This window comes from Nannobrachium achirus, assembly GCF_963921795.1.
Source record: "Nannobrachium achirus genome assembly, chromosome: 13".
Lineage (NCBI taxonomy): Eukaryota > Metazoa > Chordata > Actinopteri > Myctophiformes > Myctophidae > Nannobrachium > Nannobrachium achirus.
In genome coordinates, this window is record NC_137833.1 from 27,850,274 (window position 1) to 27,874,754 (window position 24,481).

Genomic DNA, 24,481 nt, shown 5'->3' on the forward strand with positions numbered 1-24,481 from the left:
CTGTTGTTTACTCCGTAGGAATGGTGGTGGCGCTCTCTACAGGGGAGCGCTCGGAAAAAAGTCGATACAAACCCATTGTAACTTCAAACTCCATTTTAACCATGATAGATTCGATGAAAACACCCGTCCTTTTTTCTGGTGACTCCTGACACCCTCCGAATACGTGAGCTGTCGGTCCAAATGATCCAACAACCTTCTATATATGGAACAAAATCTTTATTTGATCTTGGACATCCTGCTGACTGACATCTCGATGTGCCATTGGTTTTGTAAAATTGAGGGTGAAAACATCATATGCTATTAACCTATATTATACCTTGCTTTCAGAGATATTGGTAGTAGTAGACAGAGCAGTATCAGATATACTGTACGTACATCAGATATCACCGTGTGTTAGTGTGTGGTTGCATCGTGATTTGTCAAAAAGATTCTGTCACGTTTAAGAATCTTTCACCCGTGGGTGTGTAACTGGGTCATTATTGTGGCTTGCGGTACCGCCTGTTTTAAGGTTCTTTATTTGGGCCACCCAACTTTTCTTTTATAAAGGTGTTAAATTAACACCATGTGATGAAGCAGTCTCCCAACACTCACACTGGAGCTCTATGCATCCCACTCCATTCCAACGTGGTAAAAATCACACCCAGTGTGAAGTGAGTTAATTTCATTATGTCCCGCGCAAGCTTGGCCAATGCCAGGCTTTGCGGGACACACAGACGGACATACATAACGCACAAAGCCAGATTAGGTCTTAAGACCGGCAGCCATCCTAGAAGTAACTCAGAGGCCCTTTTCGCAGCTACTGCAGACCTCCACTAAATGTCAAAATGTTGAAAATAATTGAATTGGCGTCAGGATTAGATAACGCTACTTGAATGTATGGTTGAAGCATCACTTATTATCACTGCATACGCCTGCAGCATGTTCTTTTTTCCTTACGCCAGCATTTCTGTCACCATGATGCGAAAGGGGCTTCAAGATGTCCATTAATTCAAGATGTCCATTAATTTAATAACTTGCTGAACTGTCATCACTTCACTGAGTGTTCAATTTGTTTAGTGGCTTAACATAAGAATTTGCAATCCGTAGGCTGGCCATATGTCCTTGGCTTTTACATATTTAAAACATTTAATTGAACTATCATTTAATCGATGATGATAAAAAAGATAATCAATCAATTACTACAATAATTGATTAATAATCCCTATTAAGTATCCCTATTTATCAGCTCAGTGGCCTTGTGGTTAGAGTGTCCGCCCTGAGACTGGAAGGTCGGGGCTCGATCCCCTGCCCGGGTCATACCCTAACCCTAACCCTAACCCAAGACCCAGTAGTTGAGTCGAATCCGATACTTCCGTGACCGTGGAGAGCAAAGGTCCGTTTCTCAGTGGTTTTGTCAACTATGAAGGTTAAATGACAAATTGAGCTCCCATGTACCTCGCAAAAATGTGGGCAAAATGTTTGACAGCCACTGAAAGTTTGTGTCTCATTTCACTTAATATTCATGGGTTGCATTTGTAGTCCTAAACCGGCCATATTGAGGACCAACACAGGTGTTCAATTTGTCTGATTGGCATAGAACCAATGTTCTACGTTAATCAAAACACCTGTGTTGGTCCTCAAAATGGCTGGTGTAGGACTACAAATGCAACCCATGAATATACTATACTATAAAGGAAAAAAATAGTACCCCCAAAAAATCAAACTTGGGGTTTTTAATTATTCTGAATTAAAAAACCCTAGTTTGACCCCTCACATGCTACTTAAAGCAGATTTGTTGGGGGTATTTTTTTCCTTTACGGCCTGACTACAACAGCGTGCGCTGTCTGTGTGTTTGCGACAAGCCCCTGGCTACACCAAGGAGGGGGTATATGTGCGGGAGACCAGAGAGTCTGTGTACAAAACGCATAAGTGTATGTAAAAAATAGAACCGTTCCTATTTTTACAGCATGCATATCCGTGGTTCGCGCTATCCGTGAGCCTGGTGTAGCCGGCTGAATTGATATACATTGGTTCTATCCAAAACCCGCATACGCACGCATATGCACTGACGCGCGCAAAACGGCTTGGTGTAGCCCGGCTGTTATAGTATAGTGTATAGTGACTTTGCTCTCCACGGTCACGGAAGTATCGGATTCGACTCAACTACAGTGCCCACCGCTTGGCACTCGGCATCAAGGGTTGGATTGGGGGTAAGTCCCTGCGAGCCGCTGCGACATACTAGTGTCATGTCCAGGGGGTGTACTTGTACATCAAGCTGCCTCACACTATAGAAACAGGAGATCGGCTCCTGCCCTATGGGCCTCATGGCTCGGCAAGGCTTTCAGGAACTTTCAGGAAGTAACCAAAAATACACAGGGAAGCAAATGTGCACATTATAACCCAACCCGGTGGTCTATTAGAGTAATGTTAACTCTAAAAACTATGGCACCACCTCTTTAAAAAATAACAAATAAATGGAAATGAAAAGACTCTTTCCACTGTCCCTTCAATATTTAGAAAGTATTTAAAATATATAAAGTAGACTTCTGTAAATGTGTGATGTGACAATAAAGCTGAAGCTTGAAGACAAGTAGTCCTAGATAAAATTAAAATGTGTCATATTGGCGGTGGGATTGTATTCAATTCCCTGTGGGTTTCATGACGGCTCGCTGTGGTTATGTGATGGTGCGGTTATTGCCACAGCCCTAGTTGCACTACCTGTGGGTTTAGTGGCTAGCCTACCTGAGGTATTATACTGTATATATTACACCTGTTTCCTCAACTGTTTCAAAGCTTATGTGCTTTTTTCCAACAAAGAAAGTTGGAGCTATCAAAAGTGAGTTGCGAGCCCCCTTTCTGTTCATAGTTAGTACCACTGTTTTTGCAGTTTGGCTCAGCACAAGGAAACGGAGGATGTGCGTTACTTTTCCTTTGAAACTTTTTTTCCCCAACAAAAACATAAAATAGGGTGTTGATTTGTGATCTTAATCTTGTTAAAACAAAACAACAAACCAGTGCGAAAATATAATGGGAAAATCTGTAGTGGGAATAACTTGCCTGTTGGCCTTCAAGACGTCATCCCTGTAGCACTCCATTGGACTGCCGTCGTGCACCTCCCCGTCCCGCTCGCTCACGTCAGCAGTCCCATTTTGATAGTGACTCATTCCTCATTGCTCATCCCTATTCAAGAAGTCTGTTCTGTTCTGTTCACCGAAAGCCCTTGGAAGTGTTGATGAAAGAGAGGTGGGGGGGGGGGGGGGGGGGCGATGAAGGGAAAAGGGGATGTCCTACGGTGGTGCACCTGCCTACTCATCACCCTCCTGAATTAGACGTGACCCCGTTTCGGGGCAACCTTTGTGACTCTGCTGCGGTGCCAACTCAGCCCTCTAAACACCTGCTGGCACTGTCCATGTCCTGTTACCACCACAGTGCTCCTGTGGTTAGCGTTGGAGCCACCAGAGTGCTGTCAGTGTTGGATATCTAATTAGTGAGCCTTGACTCTCATTGTCATTGTCCACCATACTGTAGATGGCAGTAATTAAAGACAGCACTGATGTAGACTTGCTCTGTCACACACATCATGTGACCTGGTTAAAGCCACCCACGATTTGCCATTTTGGCGTTGGAAATATTGAAAACAATATTTGTTACAATGTTTTATGAAGAGGAAAGGCCTCCACTGGCATGTTCTCATTAGTAACAAACATACTTTTGCGGCCGCTATGTGGCAGGTTCGAAATGAACTATTTAGATTATTACAGGTCACATGCCTAACATGGCACCGTGGTTTCAGTGATAAGAGGTTATTTTGCCCTGAAACATCCAAACTTAACATGGCCCTGTAATTAGCCCTATCCGTGGCATATTTCTATTGCGGTGCAATGTCAATGACGCAAGCAGCGGAGGAGGATGCCTTCCAGTTTTGAAACTGCCCCCAGTGCCTAATTATAATCCTCTATAGACTAGATGACAACATCTTAGAGCTGAATGTGTGTAGGTTCTTTGCCTGCTGGTGGCTGTGTGTGCGTGCAGGAATGCTCTGATTTGTTTACACAGTGGGATTAATGTCAGGGCTGTGTGTTTAGCGCTGAGTTGTGTTGTGATTTGTGTGTGTGTGTGTGTGTTGTGTGTCTTGCCCTAGATGAGGCCAATGAGAACGAGGCTCCTGGGTCTCTCAACAATCAGCTGTCCTGGAAACATGGCCGTCAGCTTCTCAGACAGTGAGTACCACACGCCGCTGTCTGGTTCTTAGGAAGGATGCGTCCTTTCACCTTGGCACCTAAGATCCTTATCTGGTACCGGTCGGTCGTGTCCAAACAGTGACATGAATTAACTTGAAAGGGTAGTGTGGCGATGCCTCCGGTTTCCATGGTACATCAAGCTTCTCACGAAATCTCTTCTCATCGATGCACGACTTAATATAAATGTACTGTCTATGGCTGACAAAGTTAAAAATGTTAAAAAGTTATATATATCTTTTTTTAAATAAAGGCATGTCTCTCCCCTTGGCCGTATGGGCTATTCTATGCAGCCACTTGATTTCATCAAACATATTGCATATTCATCAAACAAGGAACCTAATTAGTTTGCATGCCATCTTCCTTCTCTAATGAGGCAGTCCTAAGCGACTGTACTAATACCCTACCTAACTAAGAAGATTGCTCTTAAATGAAACATATTTTTCTATTTCTTCTAAAAATGTCATATCCACCGATCAACGCTTCATTGTTTCTACTAGTGTTTACTAAAGCGTTAGTTTCAGTTCTCAGTTTTCAGTGGTATTATTAGTCATAATAATGTAGGTTAACACAGGGTCAATGATGGGACAATGAAATGTGTGGGGAAACGGGTCAGCTCAGTCAGCATCAAGAGCTAGTCACCAATAACGGCACTAGTCATGTAAAGATGAATTTAAGTGACCCTCTATAACACATACAGTAAATACCCACTATCTAGTATAAAAATACATAAATGTGTATTTGTACATAAACGTAAAAGTGGCATATGTTTACACAAGTATTACACATTGGTTATGTATCAGTCCTGATACAATTAGCCTGGAAACCAAACCAATCCGCCATTGCAACAACAAAAATTGCCATTGTTGGATTTGGTCTGGCACTGCTCAGTTGTGATTGGATTTCACTCCCTCCATATCTACGCAGTGACATTAGTCTGGCTATGATACAATAGCAGCAGTCAGGTCTTTTGCATACGGCAGGTAAACAGAGACGCAATGTGGAGTATTTACATTTTAGGTTGTGAGTTGGATATTCATTCGCCTTTTGTTATCAGGTGACAGACCTAACAAGAGCTGGTTAAATTCTATTAGCAGCAGTCCTCCAGTCAAAGATACTATGGGCAAGAGCTCCCTCAGCTGGACATCAGTAGTCATTACCGTACTGGTCTTCCTCCTGTTGTGGCAGTCTGCACTAGCTGGCTCTGGAGCAGTGGTGCAGTGTTGAGTTCCTCGACTAAAACTATGACGAACATTTTTTGTCTACTACCTTTTTCCACTGACGAAAACTAAGCTATGATGATATCGTCAACAAATAAAAACTAGACTAAAAAGTTAGGGAGGGACTAGTTGAGAAGAGATCATTTTACGATTGGTTGCGTTCAGGTGTTGCGCTCCGAAAATAGCAGATCTACAAGCTCACAATGTGTTGCTGCTTGTATATCGGCTATTTTCAGCATGCAACCCAGTGCAAAATCAGGCATTATGACGCCATCAAGGCCCGCCAAAATACATTTTAGTCAACAAAATCAAGACTAAATGATATTTAGTCATCTAAAATTAGACTAAAACTAAAAACATTTCAGATGACTAAAATATGACTGAAACTAAATAAAAATGTATTCAAAAGACTAAAAGAATTTGCTGTCAAAATCAACACCGCCCCAGACACCATCAGGCAACTTCACAGATCATCTGCTCTGACACGCTGGCAGACGAGAGAAATACGCTATACACACACACCTTCCACCCCCGGTGTACTGTATGTCCCTACCGGGTATGTATCGTGTGGAATGAGAAGGCTGCATGTCCCAACAGAGCTAACATCCATCACTACTACTAGGCTGGTGCCAGAAGACATACTGTACTGTAACGCGTTGTGCGTTTACAAGCACCGTTTCTCATCTTTCAGCGCGTTCAATTGTTGACATTAATAGCTATTGGCTTTAAAAGTTAATTCAGTAAAAGGAAGTTCAGTTATATTGGAAAAATATAAAAAATACAAAGGTTTTATGCGACACATCGTCTTCCTGGTTGAGTGATGTTGTCAAGCATTTAAACAAACAGCTGTAATCTATTATGTGTTTGGCAGAATTCGCTATTATGGAAAGTATAATTTTAAACTGGAACTTATTAAAGGAACATACCAGCCTTTTTGACATGATAATCCTTTGCCATCAAATAGATGTATATTTAAAAAATAGGTTTTGAAGGGGGCACCAATAACCGAATGGTTACAGCGCCTACCACATAGGCTCTGATGCCTGACAGCGAGTCCTGCAATGTTTGATCTGTTTAAAAGGCTGAGATGTTCCTTTAACCTTAATATACGCTCCATTGTATGTGCATTGACAGTGTCGCTTGCCAAATAGAACAGATTTTCAAGCTAACAACACATCACATCACAACAAACCTTAAAATTGTTTGTCTTTAGACTAGGGCTGTCACGATATGACATTTTACATGACGATTAATTGTCACTCAAATAATTAACGATTTAATTGTGTTTTTGACGTTGATAATTACATTCTGTTTGGCTTTTAGGCTTTGAAGTTGCACATGGTAGATATGACACATAACCTAAATATACAAAGAAATTACTGACATATTTGACAACTTTATACTTAAAAAAGAACAATGATAGTGAAAATAGCCGATCTACAAGCTCACAACACGTCGCGATACGACGCGTTGTGAGCTTGTAGATCGGCTATTTTCACTATTTTTGACTTTTCTTTTAAATATATGAACATTTTTCAACATGGAAACGATTATGACGATTATGAAAAATAATCACGATTATTTCAAAAAAATCACGATTAGACTATTATGTAGTAATTGTGACAGCCCTACTTTAGACCATAATCATTCAACCCAGCAATGAGTTTATCTTGCCATGTTTCAGGTACCTGCAGGAGGTGGGCTACACAGACACCATTCTGGATGTGAAGTCTCAGCGGGTGAGGGCCCTGTTGGGCCTGGCTGGAGATGGAGGTGGAGGCGGGAGAACAGGGGACAGGACTGGTTCGGAGCCCCTGGTCAACGGGACAGATGCATCACCAAAGGGCATGGGCACTAGAGGGTAAGAACTCAGGGCAGGGGTAGCGATGGGACGATATCACATGACATGTCATGTCACGATTGTTGTGACCAAAGAAATTGCGATTTACGATATTATTGTGATAATCAAAATATACCCAACATCCTGAGGCGGAACATTTGCAAAGAAATAGCAGGATCTACTGTACAAGCTCACAACGCAATATTTGCCCTGATATGGAGATGCACACGGCTCCAGACTGGCCTCCAAATACTGACATGGCACAGGGAAGCCATGTAGTCATTAGACCCAGACTGGTTTTAATTTCCATTTCAAGTCCATATTTAATGAAATAACAATCTTTGTTTTAGTTTCCATTTCAAGACCATGTTTAATTAAATAATAATACCAATGTAAATATAATATTGACTTAATTTCCATTTTAGGATAATAAGGGTTGGGGTAAGGTGCCTATATGAGAGGAAAGACAACACTTAAACCACACAACATTGCAGTGCACTATAGCAGTGAATAAACCATAACCATGGCTTAAGTGTTACGACGCTGCGTCAGGAATCCTTTGGTGCTTGCTATTTTTCAACCCTTTTAACCTATGCATTATTGATGCACCAACTTCCTCTCTACAATAGTAATAACATAACATAATTGTTGCTTTTACTCCATGGCACCAATGTGAATGTTTTAAAAAAAAAAAGAAAAGAGGAGATGGTTTGCTGTTACAAAGTGTGCTCAATAAAACACGCCCTTTTTACGAGTTTCTTAATCGATTTGGATCTCTCTCAGGGGTATAAGTCACAATTGTAACTTTTTCAAGTGATAGATCGCTTTCGGAAACAAAAGGGATCTTTATCCAAGTGGGAGTTGAAGAAACACAAGCTTGTCTAGTCATTAGTGTGACATTCATGCCGTCATGCTGGATTGGTTCCAGGAGGGATAAAGTGAAATGTGATGATGAAATGTGATAATGTGACAACTTAATCACTTGCCTGTCCGTCATCGTCATGTGTAGACGCTTGACGTTTTTGGCAAACGGCATCTCTATTCCCATCAGAGGATTAACCACTTTAACCACCACCGGGTCACTATTTTGGGTGTGTCGTTATAGGCAAACATTGTTTAAAAAATATGTAAAAACATCAAGATATTCTCAATTAAAATAATAGAACACGTCTACTGGCACGGTGCATTGCAAATTGCAGTGACCTTGTAGAATGGCCATTTGTTGTATGACAAAATATATAGCGCTTAAAGTAATTTTGATAACCAACAGCGGTTCCCTACGGAGACACAAAGGAGACTCTTTGTGTCTCCATAGGAAACTGGGAAAATTAATTGAAGTCTCAGTGGGATCAGTAATCGATAGAAAAAGATGAGAATGTTGTTTCGTATGGAGGAACAATGTAGCGCGTGACTCATGAATTCTTCCAAGGAAACTGTCATTATGAATTTCACCCAGTCTCATTCATGTACATTATTTCCACAGGAAAACGGAGCTGTCCGACACCAGTGCTGTCTTGGAGGCTTTCAAGTTCATAGAGAGCGCTGCGGCCGAGTTCAGTGATGAAGACGAGGAAGAGGACAGCGAAGGGAGGGACAGGAATATCATGGAATCGAGGACGGTAAGAAAACCCTTCCACTCTCTCACATCCCCACGGAGGAGGCCCTGTGTTTACGCAAGGCTGTGTCTCTGTGGGTGGGTGGCTTTAAAGTGTTATCACGCTAAATGCCAATGTCTTTTCCAGAAAACCTTAATTACGCAATATAACGACGTACTGTAACCTGTTTGTTTTAGACTACACTCCTTTATTTGCCGAAATCGGGTATGTGATTAACACCAGTGGTTGCAGGTCTTGCAGAAAGGCAATTTATAGTGCTTTACATAGGGCGTCAGAAGGCATTTAACCCATTAAGACCTGGAATTGTGTCACTTTAGAATAGATTGTAACCGCTTTAACCATTTTTTATGCTTTTTGAATAATAGCAGATATACAAGCTCACAGCGCGGTACATATAATTCTAGAGGTCCTTGACATGAAAAGGTTTGACAACCACTGATATACAATAGAAACATGCTTTTTAGCCTTTAGAAGACATTTATAGAATCTGGTCAAAATATTCAACACATTTTCAATATTTTTCAAAAATCACTGCTATTTTTTGTTTGTTTTTTATAGCTAAAGCATAAAATAATTGTTAAAACGGTTCAAGTAATAAAATGGAGAAATAAAAAAAATTAGGTCCAATTACAATTATAGTTTCACCTTTACGTTTTCTAGGCTTCATAGTCTCAGCAATAAACTGGTTTGAATGGTACAGTGTCCTATTATTTATCCTTCCTCCATTCAGCCACCAACATGTGGAATGTACCGTGATGTTATTACTCATGTTGGCAATACACGGTCCCAGAACAACAAGAGGAGGCAGTTCGGTTAATTACGTATTTTCTTCTACAGTGCAACTGTACAATGGTATGTACAGTATAATTACTAGGGGTGCAACGGTTCACGGTATAAAACCGAACCGTACGGTACGCCCTGCACGGTTCAATACGCCTTTATGAACCGCGGATTTTCGGTTTTGCAATTAATTAATTTCTTACAGCTGGACAGACACTGTGCATCGTGCACAAGACAATCTCCACAAAACCCCGCTCCGCGAGTAAACACGCACTAATGTCAAATCACCGTAGCCCTCACCCCCACCTACTCTCTAACAAGTGCCGACATTCACACTCGCAGCAGAGCAGTTGAGTCCTCACAGAGATGGAAAAACAAAACGAAGCCTTGCTAATCGCTAAGCTGTGCAGTGCGGAGCGCACGCATTGTAGTTGTTGTAACGTGGAGAACAAGTCCAGGAGAAGTCTGCTTGTTGTTGTTAGTCCCATATATCATTACAGACTGTTTTTAAACTGGCCATAAAAGGCACCGTTAGCAAGCAACAAAGCCAAACGTAGCGTAGCCCCCAGCAAGAGTGTCAGTCAGTGTCTGACTGCATAGTGGAAGAACAACGCATGGTGTGTTGCCATGTCTGATTATTATAAGCCACGTTGAGCTTGTTTTTATGTAAAGTTGCTTGTATGCTAAATAATGGTGGATGCGGTGGTGAGCTTGTAGATAGGCTCGGCCACTTTCAAATAGCCAACGTATATAGGTTTAAAGACCTCACGTGGCCTATATTCACTTATTTAAGCCTTGTTTTCATAGACCTGGTTGCTTATTCCTCTCGCAAAATTTGGCAACACTGAACACACTCACAGTCTCACACCAGTCTATTTTGGTTGTAGTAACGACTGAAAACTTACAGAGGCTATTTGCTCAAGCTTGAAGCCTACTATAGTATCTCTTGTTGTGTGCAAAACAATTTGTTCATAAATAAAGCACCTTGTAACTGAAGACGATGGCCAATATTGATGATAATGATAATAGAAAAGAAAATCTTTTTTCCCCCTTTTTATTTTTATTTTATATTGTTATTTTTTTTAACCCACGTTAAGGCTAAGAGTCACTGTTATAATTCAATTTGCTTAGAAGCAAAATAAAAAGAGATTTTTGGAAAGTCAAACTTCTTGTTTTTTTTATGGAAAACACGTACCGAACCGTACCGAAACCGTGACCCCAAAACCGAGGTACGAACCGAACCGTGGACTACACGAACCGTGGCACCCCTAATAATTACAGTACTGAAGTGACTAAAATACAATAAAACTAAGGATATATCAATAGTGACATTTTCCTATAATTTGTTAAAACCTCAGGAGATGTCTTGTCAATCAATACTGAGATATCTGTTCTGTATAATAAGTTTTCATAGCAGCGCATATCGACAACATATACACCAATATTAACCTATTTGTGATAGACCTGTGATATTTGTGATAGGTCCTTCCAGGGAGGGTGCTCATGTGTCTGGCTGTGACACCCTTTCTAGTTTATTTTCCTTTTGAGTTGTTTTTGTTCGCACTGATTTTTTGACACTGCACTATTAGGTTGTGTTAGTAGTTTTTGAGTATTTTGCTTGTGTTTGACCTGATAGTGAGATACTTGTTGCACTAACTAACATTGACTGCTATGGTCACTTTGTTTTGGACACCACTATTTTGATAGTTGTGCTTAAGGACACTTTATGTATATATATATTTATATATTATTCGTTCACTCTTGATGTACCTTGCTCTTTACTGTACTCTGTTCTTGTTTCTTTTCTTTTTTTCTTCTTACTTCTCTGTAACTTTGTAAATAACCTTATACTGCTGTGCTGCCTCTGGGCAACTGATTTTCCCCCTTGGGATAATAAAGGTATCTATCTAGGCCCGTATCGGGGCTCTAGTAGTTGTACCTTTTATAACTGACCTTATGCTGATCTTTGCTTCAGATCATGAGAAAGAAGCCCAACTCCTCGCCGTCGCCTGCTCTGTCTCCCAGCATGGACACCAGCGAGGACCCCGATACAGAGGAAGCCCTGAAGGGCTTTGACTTTCTGTCCAGTCCCGATGAAATGGACACCTCACCGGAGTCCCGGGGCCCAGGGGACACCACGGACTGGGGTGAGTCCCTAGCACGCCTGGGGTCGGGGGCATGGACATTCTGACAGACAGCTTCTGTTGCTAGCAGTGGTCTCGGTCTGCACGGACAAGGAACTATTCACTACCTGTATAAAATGTGACAATTAATGTGTGTCTTTTCTTTGTATTCAGTGGACGAACCACATCATTTGAAGATTTCCTTTCTTTCTTTACCTAGAAATATACCAGATTCAGATTGAAGATTTAGATTTATTTTGTATTCATCTTGACTTTTCCCACTTCTCCTGTCACAGTTGACATCTACTCATAGTTCGGTGATCGTTTTTGCTCATCATTCATCATAAATCATGACTGTTTAACACATACCTTTTGTGATCTTGTCCATTGTGTGTGTTCCCATAGCCAGCCTGTGACCACAGTGTGTTTATGTCCCACCCTTGTGTTTCATAGAATCATCAAACTGATTCCCTCAAAAGGCCGACATGAGTCCAACAGATTGTCTGACCAAAGCAGGAATGTCACAGTGTGGTGTTTCTTTTGTTCTTTTGGTTTGATGAATTATATTTACTCATGATTTGTAATTGTTGATTCATTATTTGTGATTCATCACTGTCCAAAAAAAATGAAAATAATTATTATTACAATAATAATTTATAATAAATGTACACGGCTAGTCGTATAATCTACAATCCATGCATCCAGACGAAAGAACACCGCAGTTGACATCATGTTGAATCAGATGAAGCCTCCGGGCTTCAGGTTAAAAAGATGAAAACAGTTTGCTGAGAGTGCAGGGTTCACTTCCATCAGCAGGGTTCATTAACTCCATGAAGTGAAGTCTGCGCCTCTCGTTGGTCAGAGTGAACCTCGAGATTCAAGCGTCAGTGGTCTCTTAACAACAGCAAAGACGCCTATCTCACTTCTTTAGAAAGGCCCATTACTCTCCCGGAGGGTTCCACCTCCCTGTGAACCCTCCTTGAACTTTCAAACCGAGCTCTCAGGGCATAGACGTAGAAAGGTAGACGCCTCCTCCAGCTCTGGGGTACAAAAAGGATTGGCAATTTTTAAGGCAAGCTTCAGGAATTCTGAAGCACACTTCAGACTTCAGTTCGGTAGGCCAATCAGATGCCTCTTTCCCAGAGGCACTTGCTTTGGCAATGTAAACGTTTGTTTCCTCATGCCAATAAAGCTTTTTTGAATTGAATTGAAGTCCCGAAAAAGACGCCCTGTGATTGGCCAGTAGTCACTTTGAGTGGCAGTGTTCCGCACGTCTGAACTCTGAACTTCCGCCAATCCTTTTTTACAAATCGCTAACTGCAGTGGCGGAAGAGGTATCTAGCTTTCTATGACTAAGTCTCTGGGCGGGAGTGGGAAGAGGGCCTGGGCCGGCTTACTGTGCCTGTCACCCTATCCAGTCCGGTCAGACAAGCTTCAACATCGTTCAGGAAATAGGCTATATGCACAACAGCCATTTTGGAGAGAAGTCTCTTATCACTTCCTTCACAGGTGATACCAATAATACAAATGAAGGCTCTGTTCCATTCTGGTCAAACAGAGTCAGGGTGCTGATATTGTGCATGTTGGCTCACTGGAAACACTGCTACAGTGTGTTCCAGGGACCCTCGGGGTTCCCGGGGGTTAGAAATGACCCCATAAAAGGTGTATAACTCTGAGAGTTATGGGGGTCCTTGAAATAAAAGGTTTGAGAACCACTGTGATACATGAAACGGAACAGAGCCTTCATTAACACATTTACTGCCACAACCCGAGGAACCCGGAAAAATGCCGCTCTCTCTCTCCGCCAGGGCCGAGGAACCTGAGAATTTAATATGCTGTAATCGCTATAAAACAATCAAAAGTATGATCGCCGATCCACTGTTTTTTAACACTCTAGAGACAGTACTTAACCGAAAACGGGGCGGGACAACACTTGCATTGGGGATGCAACTCCAACGCATTACTTCTTTGTTTACGCTAGTAGCTGTAGTGCAGACATGGTCACATGGATTATCACAGAGGACTGTTGTTTTGCACGCACAACGACAACATCTATAGCAGTAAATGAGTTAATATCATTGGTAGCACCTTTGAAGGAAGTGAGAAGAGACCTAACTTCTCAACAGTATGGCTGCTTGTGCATATAGCCCTATTGTCCAGGGTTAGTTGACAACCTCCAGGAGAGTATGAGTCTGAGAGAGAGAGAGAGGTGTGACTCGCCCCTTCCTTGTCGCTCGACGCTGCTTTGACCAGGGCGGCCCCCTTTTTTTGAACAGCCTCTCGGTCTGGTCTTTTTTTTCCCCTCCCCTGTGTAGAAAAGGACGAGCAGGGTCCCATCTCTGAGGCCTGGGATGTGGACCAGGGCCTGATAACCAAACTCAAGGAGCAGTACAGGAAGGAGCGCAAGGGGAAAAAGGGGGTGAAGAGTAAGTCCTGTCGGTCACTGCTGCCTCCCTCGCCTTCCTCTCTCTGCGTTTTTTTTGACAAAGTTCAGCAGAAAAAAAAGGGACAAAAAGATCAACAGCAAACATCTTCACTTTCTTTCTTTGTCATCTCCCTCCTACCTCTGGCCGCTCCTCCCTATGCCTTCTACCTGGCATAGGTCTGTCCTCCATTCTGTCCTCTGTCTGTCACATTATTAGAAAAAAAAAAGGTATTGCCTTTGTGTTTCTGTTGCTTTTGCTATTTGTAACCATTATTTCCCAAACTGGAAAGCTCTTGTTTCCATGCTGCATGCTTTTGATCCCCCATTTCATTTATGTGACGAAAATGTATGTTTTCAACGCCATCTTGTCCACTCCCCTCAAGTATCATAGATTATTTAATATTAACATGAGTTTCCACCACAAGTTCCATCTGTCACCGATCTGGACTAATGAGAGATTAGAGAGTCATCTGTTCAATATTTACTTCCCCTTAATCATCATGACTACATGACAAGTGTTATTTTCTCATCCATGTTTGTACTAAAGTGATTATGGTAGAAAGTAATTTTGGAGTTGGTTTGAGTTTTTATTTACAATAAAAGCCTGTAAAGAGACTTGCTAAAACTGTAGATTTCAACATTGCTCCAAGACCAAGCTCTACACTGTTTTCGGTTTTATTTCTTACAATTGATCAATTTAATGACAAACCCAAAGCTCACACCCAACAAACACCATATCTCCTTAATTGTTAAGCTTTGTTCATATTTTGATGGGCATTCTGTCATGTTTGCGTTCTCCTGTTCTCTTCTGCCCCCCCCCCTCCTCTAGCTCTGTTCTGTTTTTGTTCTTCACACCGACACTGTGGCTCATCACTTCCGTGGGTGTGTGTGGAGGAAAATGTGTTAGGATGTGGAGGATTTTATTTCAGCGTGCCTGATACAAAAAACGGCTCCTCTAAAAGCTTTAATAAATGGAGCTGACTTCCCTGCTTTTCATGCAAAAATGGCACGGTTACAGTTACACGATTACAATATTGCATTGTATACCTTCCTGGACTGAATCTTTTTATAGACAGCGCTGATGTTGCAAATAAATGCCTCCACACTCAACCCTCCTTGTAAACTTCTATTCCTTTCTTTCCGTTCAGCTAACAAGGACTCTGCTGTCATACATTCTCTGATTTATTCCTCTGCATTTCTTCTTGGTTAATGCTTTGTTTCTCCTCATTCATCCTGCTTTCTTTCTTTCAGAAGATACTTTCTTTTTTTCTTTTTCTTTTTTGCATTGTTTGTCCTTGCTTTTATCTATAATTACCTTTTCTGTCATATTTGTCTTTTCTCCATTTGTCTCCATTACCTCATAGCTGTTTGCTAACACTGTTCATTTGTTGGAGCAGGGCCCAACCGGTCCAAGCTACAAGACATGCTGGCTAACCTGAGGGACGCTGAGGACATGTCCCACATGCAGCCTCCCTCCGCCCCCCAGCCCCGACCCACCGTGGCCCGACTCAACGAACATGAGGCCAACCGGACAGACGAAGGTGATTATGTTCTGTAGTGCCCTAGCTAAGTTCTAGAAGCGAATATACTGTCCATAATTCATAGTGCATGCTGAAGCAGTCATTATGCAGGGACGATTCATGGCCCACTGAATGCTGTGAATAGTCCCTGCATTTGAACTTTATCGCCAGTAGCGATCGCCAGTTTGTTGTTACAATTTGTTAATAAACACTCGAAGGCATTACAAGCAAGTGGCAATTTGAAGACCTGTTGCAGTGGGTTGAACTAGCCATCTTGAAACGATTTATTTTGATTGGACAGTTGATAAAGGTGCCCCACATCATATGAGCATTTCTCAAAAATGTTAAAACTATTGTCAACTTTTAAAGCACTCCGCTTGGCTGATAAAATCTCACTAAACTTTTACGCTATGCCCACGACTTTTGCTCATTTCTCAGGTCTTTTAATGTGAAAAGGCAATGCCAATTTTCATGTGAACATGCCCCAAGGGAAATAACTAAGTAAAAGTCAGGTGAGTGACCTGCGGGACAGTGATCATTCAGTCATTGAGCAACATTCTCTTTCCGCTCCGCAGTGGAGGCTTTGACCTTCCCGCCCACCTCAGGGAAATCGTTCATCATGAGCACTGACGAGGTCATGGAGAGCGAGCTGGGCCTGGGGGAGCTGGCAGGCCTCACCGTGGCCAACGAGGCCGACGGCCTGGCCTATGACGTGAGTAGGAGCATAGTAACACAACAACGGATGTCCCCGGGGAAAAGCTATTCCTGCTCATTTGATCCTCGGTGGCCTATGGTGACCTCGTGTGAAAATACCCTTCCTGAACACGTTGGCTCCCAGTCATTGATTGATTGATTGATTGGTTGATTGAATACCTTTTAGCCGTTAAATTGTACAGTTCAGTACACGGTCTGCTAAACCCAAGAAAGAGCACTATGGCTTGTTTCCATTGGGTCCTACATGTATTCATTTAATCAAAAATTTTAAATGGAATTAATGGAGTCTTTCAAAATCCACGGCTCCTGACCAATATCTCTAAAAAACTTTCAAAGTGGATGGATGGGTCTCTAGGTTCCTTTTATGGGAGTCTATGCACCCTTCCAAGTCTGTAACTTTGACAACGAACAAATGGAACCAAATCGACCTATCAGGGTCCATTTGGACTAAAATTTAAGAGGAGACCTTCAAATTTCAATGTTTGAGAACGACTGATCTAAAGCACCTTTCAGAGGGGGGGGGGGGTATTAACGCGGGCATCCTCGATTGGATCAGCGGGGATCGCACCGCGGTGGAGACAAAAACGCAATCGCTCCGTGAGCAAATGCCGGGCGATATTTACAAAGACGACCACAGTCCAGCTCTTGCTGCCGGCGAGCACATGCACACACATGAGAATTTCACAGGAGCGCGCGTACCAAATAATCTCTCTGGCTCTCCATTTCAGATCGGCAACAATAAGGATGCCTTGCGGAAGACGTGGAACCCCAAGTTCACCCTTCGGAGTCACTTCGACGGGATCCGCGGCCTGGCTTTCCACCCTGTGGAGCCTGTGCTGGTCACTGCCTCAGAGGACCACACGCTCAAGATGTGGAACCTGCAGAAGACCGCTCCTGCCAAAAAGTAAGGATGTTGTTTTTTGTTTGCCTCCAAAAGCAACCTGCAAAAGTGCACGATTTGAGCGACCCTTTGATGTGCGTCTTGTCTTTCTTTCTCGACAGGAGTGCTTCTTTAGATGTGGAACCCATCTACACGTTCAGGGCCCACAGGTAAACATGTCTCTCCAAAAAAAAATCCATAAACCTTTCTATGTTGAATGCCGTCAAGCTGTATTAAGGTATTCCAAAGTAACACAGAGAAGCTGCAAGGTCATGGTTTTGGCTTTTGAAAAGCCTTCTGCAATGATAAATCCCACTCCGTGGTGGTCTTCTGCCCACAGGGGAGCGGTGCTGTGCGTGGTGATGAGCAGCACGGGGGAACAGTGTTTCAGTGGAGGGATCGACGGTACCATCCAGTGCTGGAACACCCCCAACCCTAACATTGACCCTTATGACTCCTACGGTAATTGCAACTTCTCACATGCCCTTTTATCATATCTTGTCCTCTTTTACTTAACAGCAGCAGGAGGGAATTAATCATTTTTCCCACTTTTTCTCCACCGAGTGGTCCACAAACCACTAAGTGGTCCATGTCATGATTTACAGGTGGTTCATGGGAATATATTAAAAAGTATCTTAACTCTTTTACTGCTTCAGACGTTCCCGTTCGCCCCAATTTTGACCCTAGCTCGCTGCCAATACGAACGCTCGTTCATTTACTTAATTTTGATGACTGTAAGCTGATAACTGGTCGGGCCGCCGTGTACAGTAAAAACATCTCCTGTAACGCTGCTCTAAAGTTTCCACTGCACGTAAACAATAATGGAGTCCCAAATCACTTCCTGGCTGTTTTCTGTGGATCTGATCTAGAAATGCATTTCTATGGTCTGAATGGACGGCAAGCGGAGCGGCCCAATTCACATTAATTCTTTGCATAAGGCTTCCCTCTGCCGCCAGCTTGGCTAAAGTACACATATAATAGATCCAATGAAAAAAAATCGTTTGGAAATAATCAATAGATCTTTTTCTTTAACATCGCAAAGGTAAGCTGCTTTTTGCTGGCACCAGCCCCAATAAATAAATAATAAATCTGGCAGTAGAACTGTTAAGTATACCTTTCCGTTGTTTTTTTATATATATATTTCATAAATTAACCAAATTTAAGAAGACAATTTTAAATGACTAGACTGTGATATGCCTAGGTGGGGTGGAGTGGCACTTCAGGATTGTAACAAATTTGCTAGTGAGCAGTTCAAAAGATTATTGATTGAATATTTTACTAGCAGTTTGCAACAAAAAAAAAAAGCACAGGAAAGTACAGTTCAATACAATACTGCCAAGAGGATTTTAAACCCAAGAAAGCACCATTGCTTGTTTCCATTGGGGTCCTTTGTACTCAATTAATTTACCCTGTTGTTCCCTGTGCTGTGACAGAGCCGTCGGTGTTGCGTGGGCCGCTGTGTGGACACACGGACTCGGTGTGGGGCCTGGTGTACAGCAGCGCTCACCAGCGCCTGCTCTCCTGCTCTGGAGACGGCACCGTGAGACTCTGGGACGCCAACAACACCTCCAACGCCCTGGCTGTGTTCAACGAGGACAAAGGTAAAGCACAGCCATATTGTAGACCAGGGGTCTTCGTCGTTTTCAGGCCAGGCCAAGGAAGGACCCCTTAGTTGAGAGAGAGATGAAGCAGGGACCCCCACAACCTTATCATAGATTCCATATCGTTTCATTGTTTGTCTGCTGCAGGGTTCTGTCTCACACAGTACATGTGGGTTCAAGGAGTAGTCTGGCACGTAATCTTTAAAATGTTAGTGTTGCAACATAAGGGGATGCTTTTGGTTGGCCCCCACTACACTGTTATGGTGACCAGATGTCCCAGCTTGGCCTGGATCGTCCCGGAGTCAAGCTGGGACAATAAAAGGTCCCAGTTTTCAACAATTTCTAACAAATTGTGCCTTGTTTTCACCACAATCTCAAGATAATAATTGTTTTGAGCACGTCAGCACTTTTGAAAAGTGCAGAAACTAGGAGGTGACCATAGTTGGTCATGGATGAGACACGAAAAAAATAAACAAAGGCTGGTTTCCATTGTGCCCAACATTCAAAACTCTGTGTGTGTGTGTGTGTGTGTGTGTGTGTGTGTGTGTGTGTGTGTGTGTGTGTGTGTGTGTGTGTGTGTGTGTGTGTGTGTTCCTCAGCCCTGGGCATTCCCTCCTCAGTAGACCTGGTGTGCAGTGAACCCGCCCACATGGTGACCTCCTTTGCCAGTGGTCAGATCGGTCTATTCAACATGGAGACCAGGCAGCTGGTCCTCAGCCTGGAGTCCACTATGGAGCCAGGTACGAAGATCACATCCATGAGCGCCGCATTTCATTCAACAGAATTAGTTAGCAGTTAAATGGATGCCGCTGTTTTATACTGGGTAAACCTGCTGGATTCAATATTGTATCATGCCTGCTGTAGAGGTTACAGGGATGTAAAAGTATGGAATTTAATTTGAGTAATATCCAGGTCTGGAAAAATATGTTCCAGACTATTATCACTGTTCTGTTTTATAAATGATATTGGTTGAAGAGTCTGATTATTGCACCATATGATTGCTGTAGGCCTGGAAATGGGGTGAAATACTTTGGAAAGCTATGGAAACATTTTAATGTGTGGGAACCCTGTCTAATGTTGATCTCTGCCGTTGACCAGGCACTCCCTGTACGATCAACAAGGTCCTCAGCCACCCCACGCTGCCCATCACCATCACAGCGCAGGAGGACAGACACATCAGCTTCTTTGACAACAACACAGGGAAGCTCATCCACTCCATGGTGGCCCACCTGGATGCCGTCACCAGCTTAGCTGTGGACCCTAATGGACTCTATCTGATGTCGGGCAGTAAGTAGCACAGCTGCTATTGTTAACAGCAGTATCTTGTTGACAATCTGTACAATTTACATGTGCGCTACAGTTTTTATGGGTGTATGCAAAACATGCCCCTGGGCAGCATCGTCTGGAAACACATTTTTTACTTTTGTAAAAGTATCGATACTGCAACACAGATATACTCTGTTACAAGTAAAAGTCAGGAATCCAAAATGCAATTCAGTAAATGTACAAAAGTATTGGCATCAAAATTTACTTAAAGTACCAAAAGTAAAATGTCCCATTTCAAGTTTCAACAATCTTTTGAAAATAGCAGATACAAGCTCACAATGCGACACATTACTATTTTCAAATGGGACAGAATGTATATAGGGTTGCAGTGGTTAATTTATATTTTGTAATGATAATCAAAATCTACAAAGTAACTTTTCTAATAAATGTAGTGAAGTAAAAGTACAATATTTGTATCTGATTTAAGTACAAATACATCAGAATTGTACACCACTGTTTGGGAATTGCATCATAACCGCATCTATCCGCATTAGAAGGTTGTTCATGTTCACAAATGTGGATTCAGCCATCCTAACGCTATAGAAAATAAACAACGCCAATCTTCCACTCGTGCAGGTCACGACTGCTCCATCCGTCTGTGGAACCTGGAGAGCAAAACCTGCATCCAGGAGTTCACGGCGCACCGGAAGAAGTTCGAGGAGTCTATCCACGACGTGGCGTTCCATCCCACTAAATGCTACATAGCCAGCGCCGGGGCAGACGCCCTCGCCAAGGTGTTCGTATGACGTGGCCTCGGCATGCCCTCGTCAACCCTGCAGCCCCGCCCACTGACGCAGCCTCCCAAAGGACAGGGACCAATAAGAGATACAGACGGGGCAGGACCTTCAACCACGGGTCCAATCCCACATCACCACAAAGCCCTCTCTCTCTCTGGCCCCTGGTTTCCCTGTTTGACTGGCAGACTATGTAGCCGCTAGCCTCAAACTGGGGCCCTGACTATTGATAGAAAGGGCCGTAGGTTGGCTGGGAGGCCAGCTTGGAGGAGAACTGCTATATGGGCACACAGCTACCTATGTCCCCCAACCCCCCCTCAACCATCCAGGCAGGCCTGGGTGTGACGGGCCACAGAGCTCCGCCCCCCCCCCAACCCCCCATACATACATCCATCCCTCCCTCCTCCTCAGACAGCATCCATATAGATGAACCCATACTTTACCCTCTGAAGCCAGGAGGGTCAGGACAAGCGTTGTGAGTGAGTATGGCCTGGAGAAGTGAGGCTTCACGCAGGTTTTCCTCCCCCTACAACATTATGCTCACCCCCGACTCCCCGGCCGGGGCCCCTCACCAGGCTAAGGTCTCCTCTGGCTTCAGTGTGGACAGGACCCCTTCCTCCATGTCAGGTTTTGTGTTATTATTCTAGAAACGTGGGGGTACCTGAAGGCTTGCTGGTGGGGCTGTCCTGGGAAGTCTCTTTCGCTTTTAATTTGCTTCCCGAGACCGACTCGTGTCTGACGGCCTGCCCTTTGCTTTCCTTTTTAAAAAACACTTATTGACAAAATGTGCCTTTGCTTTAAAAAGGTCCTGAAAAAGTTATTTTATTTTACCAAGCTTTTGTTGGGGGTGGGGGCGGGGGGGTGGGTGGAGTTGAAGGTAAAAAAAATGAAAGAAAAAGGTTGTCACAATGTTGTCCATTTTAACAAAACATTGGATGTAAAATTACAAATACTTATAATAAACAAAAATATATATTCAGTCTTAAAACTTATTGTGCAGCGTGAGTTTGAGTGCTCCTTTTTGATAAGTGTGGTTGGGGAATCAGTTTTGTGCATTTCAAAACAAAGCTGGCACAGTGAAAACAGACCATTACAATATATTGCCTGTTTGTTAGATTTTCGAGTAACTGTACACTTCAGAAGTAAGATTACAAAGAGTAACTTCAGAAGTAAGATTACAAAGAGTAACGTCTCTCTCAGAGTAAACCATTTTGGTTCTGTCAGTGGATTCTAACTTGGTAATAGATGTCCATCTTAGGAATAACCAATCGATTTTGGCCACTTTGCTCTTGTTTGAATTGAATGGCTTGTACCGTTTGTAGTTTTTCCCAATTGTGTGGACATGCCTGACTGCAGTGTGATGTATCAGATATCTACAGTAGTCCAATGTATTTTAGCAGGAAGTTAGTGCAGTTCTGTAGGACTATTTGAAATCATGAGCGATGCATCCAAAAGTAAAGGACTTAATGTCCTGAATACCCAGAGCTGCAACTTACAGTATACTGTAAACGTTCTCTGATGAGGAACTTGTCCCAAGTAAATGCAAATCAATTGAGATATTATTATTTGTGTACAGTACAGCTTCACATGAGCCATTTTCTCAGTCACTGGTTTGTATATGAAAGTCTGTTCAAAAATAAAACTGCTGTAAAATGTAATCTGGGGGTCGTAATTTCATTTTTTGCAAAAGTGTGGGCCTATTGGTCATATTTGTGTAGTTTAGGTTCTGCACAGCACACCTTAACCCGCCGATTGCTTCATAAGGCATTTTAACCCATTTAGAACGGCTACACTTTATTGTGTATCATTTTATGCTTTAACTATTGAAAAATAGCAGATATACAAGCTCAGAGCGCGGCACCGAGTGCCGCACTGCGAGCTTGTAGATCTGCTATTTTTGAAAAAATCGTGAAAATTAGAATTTTGACCCGATTCTATAAGTGTCTTTTGAATCCTTCTAAGGTTTTTTGAAAAACCTATGTTTCTATGTCAGCAATCTGGCCAGCCATCGTCAAAGAAAAGGTCCTTTTCACTTAACTGGAGCTCAGTTAGTCTGTTCTTGAGAGACTACTATGTCAGTGGTTCTCAAACCTTTTCATGTGAAGGAGCCCCAAAATGATATGTATTTGGCCACGGACCTCCATCCCAAAATAGTTTAACTAGTTCCAGGGACCACCCCAGAAGCAAATTTTGAGTTAGAATCGTTCGCTTTTAAAATACATATATTCAAAGATTTGCACACATTTTCACGACTTTTTCAAAAATAGCAGATCTACAAGCTTGCAGCGCGGCACTCTGTGCTTTATTTGCAAGTACTTCATTTGTGTCAAAGTTCTTAAAAGTGATTGAAGGGAGTTAAGAGTAGAGTTATTTACATGGGATTTAAAGGAGTAAAAGTAGTCAAAAGTGACTGGTGTGTAAAAAGTACCTTGGGTAAATTTACTTAAAAGTGATTAAAGGAAATTAAAAGCCCTTAGAGAGGTTTTTTTTTTTTTTTTTTTCAAATGTTTTTTATCCCACGGTTTATGCAACCCATTTTTCTCACCCGGTGACTGCCTAACCTGTAGTCCTGGTTTCCGCTCTCCCCCTGCCGCGCCAGGGGACATTGGGGAGCACCCAGCTGGCTAGGGGGAGGTAGTATAGAAACCAGAACTACTGCATGTTTTTGTGTGAGGGCCTATGCCCAAGGAGATACGGGGAGAACATGCAAACTCACCACAGAAATTAAAGGAGTAGTTTACCCCCAAAATGACTTTTTCTCTATTGATTACTCACACCATGGAGACTTGAGTTCAATAATATTTTTTTCGTATTTGTCGCATTCCTAAGACAAAAATTTGATTAAAGTAATTTTAGCACCATTGATTCCGGATGGGGACCCAAATGCATTCGGGTCCCCATCCCCATTATTGCAATCACATTTTTTCTTAGGAATGCGACAAAAAAAGAAAAATATTATTGAACTCAAGTCTCCATGGTGTGAGTAATCAATAGAGAAAAAGTCATTTTGGGGGTGAACTACTCCTTTAACTCATCTACTGCTTATGACTAGTTTGACGAGTTATATTTTTGGGTCCACTCTGCTTATGACAAGTATGACGAGTTTGGGAAAAAAAAAAAAAAAACATCTTTCATACAGGGCAGCCATCTTTGTTTACATTACATGTAAAACATAATGGCTATTATCTCAAGAATGCCTGAACGAATTTCCAATCTGATTATTTAGTTTGAAAGCTGTGAACAGCCTGCACAAACATGGTGCATTATCTGTGCATGGGCGTGCATGATCTGTGCACTGTGCACTATAAATTACATGGAAGTCTATGGAGACTTCTGGCAGGATATCCTGAAAAAATGGCATTCAAAATGGCAGGAAATGAGTTAAAGATACTTGGTAATTATTAGAGTTTAAAGTAGCTTATTTGAGTCAAAGTACCTGAAAGTGACCAAAGTGAGTAAAAAGTAGCACATACAGTATGAGACAC

The 24,481-nt window shown here is 42.5% G+C and overlaps 1 protein-coding gene across 1 annotated transcript in view; it reads left to right on the top strand.

Moving 5' to 3' along the window:
- The window catches only part of LOC308296857 (striatin-like), a 55,427-nt gene extending 32,790 nt beyond the window's left edge, over positions 1-22,637 (top strand). Inside the window, exons 4-17 of the mRNA XM_080740207.1 lie at positions 4,121-4,199; positions 7,122-7,298; positions 8,761-8,896; positions 11,649-11,820; positions 14,112-14,222; positions 15,619-15,762; positions 16,317-16,453; positions 17,184-17,359; positions 17,458-17,505; positions 17,676-17,797; positions 18,769-18,936; positions 19,536-19,676; positions 20,035-20,223; positions 20,839-22,637. Coding sequence (XP_080596333.1) covers positions 4,121-4,199; positions 7,122-7,298; positions 8,761-8,896; positions 11,649-11,820; positions 14,112-14,222; positions 15,619-15,762; positions 16,317-16,453; positions 17,184-17,359; positions 17,458-17,505; positions 17,676-17,797; positions 18,769-18,936; positions 19,536-19,676; positions 20,035-20,223; positions 20,839-21,008 — 1,970 coding nt within the window. The 3' untranslated portion in view covers positions 21,009-22,637. The remainder of the gene's footprint in view (positions 1-4,120; positions 4,200-7,121; positions 7,299-8,760; positions 8,897-11,648; positions 11,821-14,111; positions 14,223-15,618; positions 15,763-16,316; positions 16,454-17,183; positions 17,360-17,457; positions 17,506-17,675; positions 17,798-18,768; positions 18,937-19,535; positions 19,677-20,034; positions 20,224-20,838) is intronic.
- Positions 22,638-24,481: the final 1,844 nt, after the last annotated feature.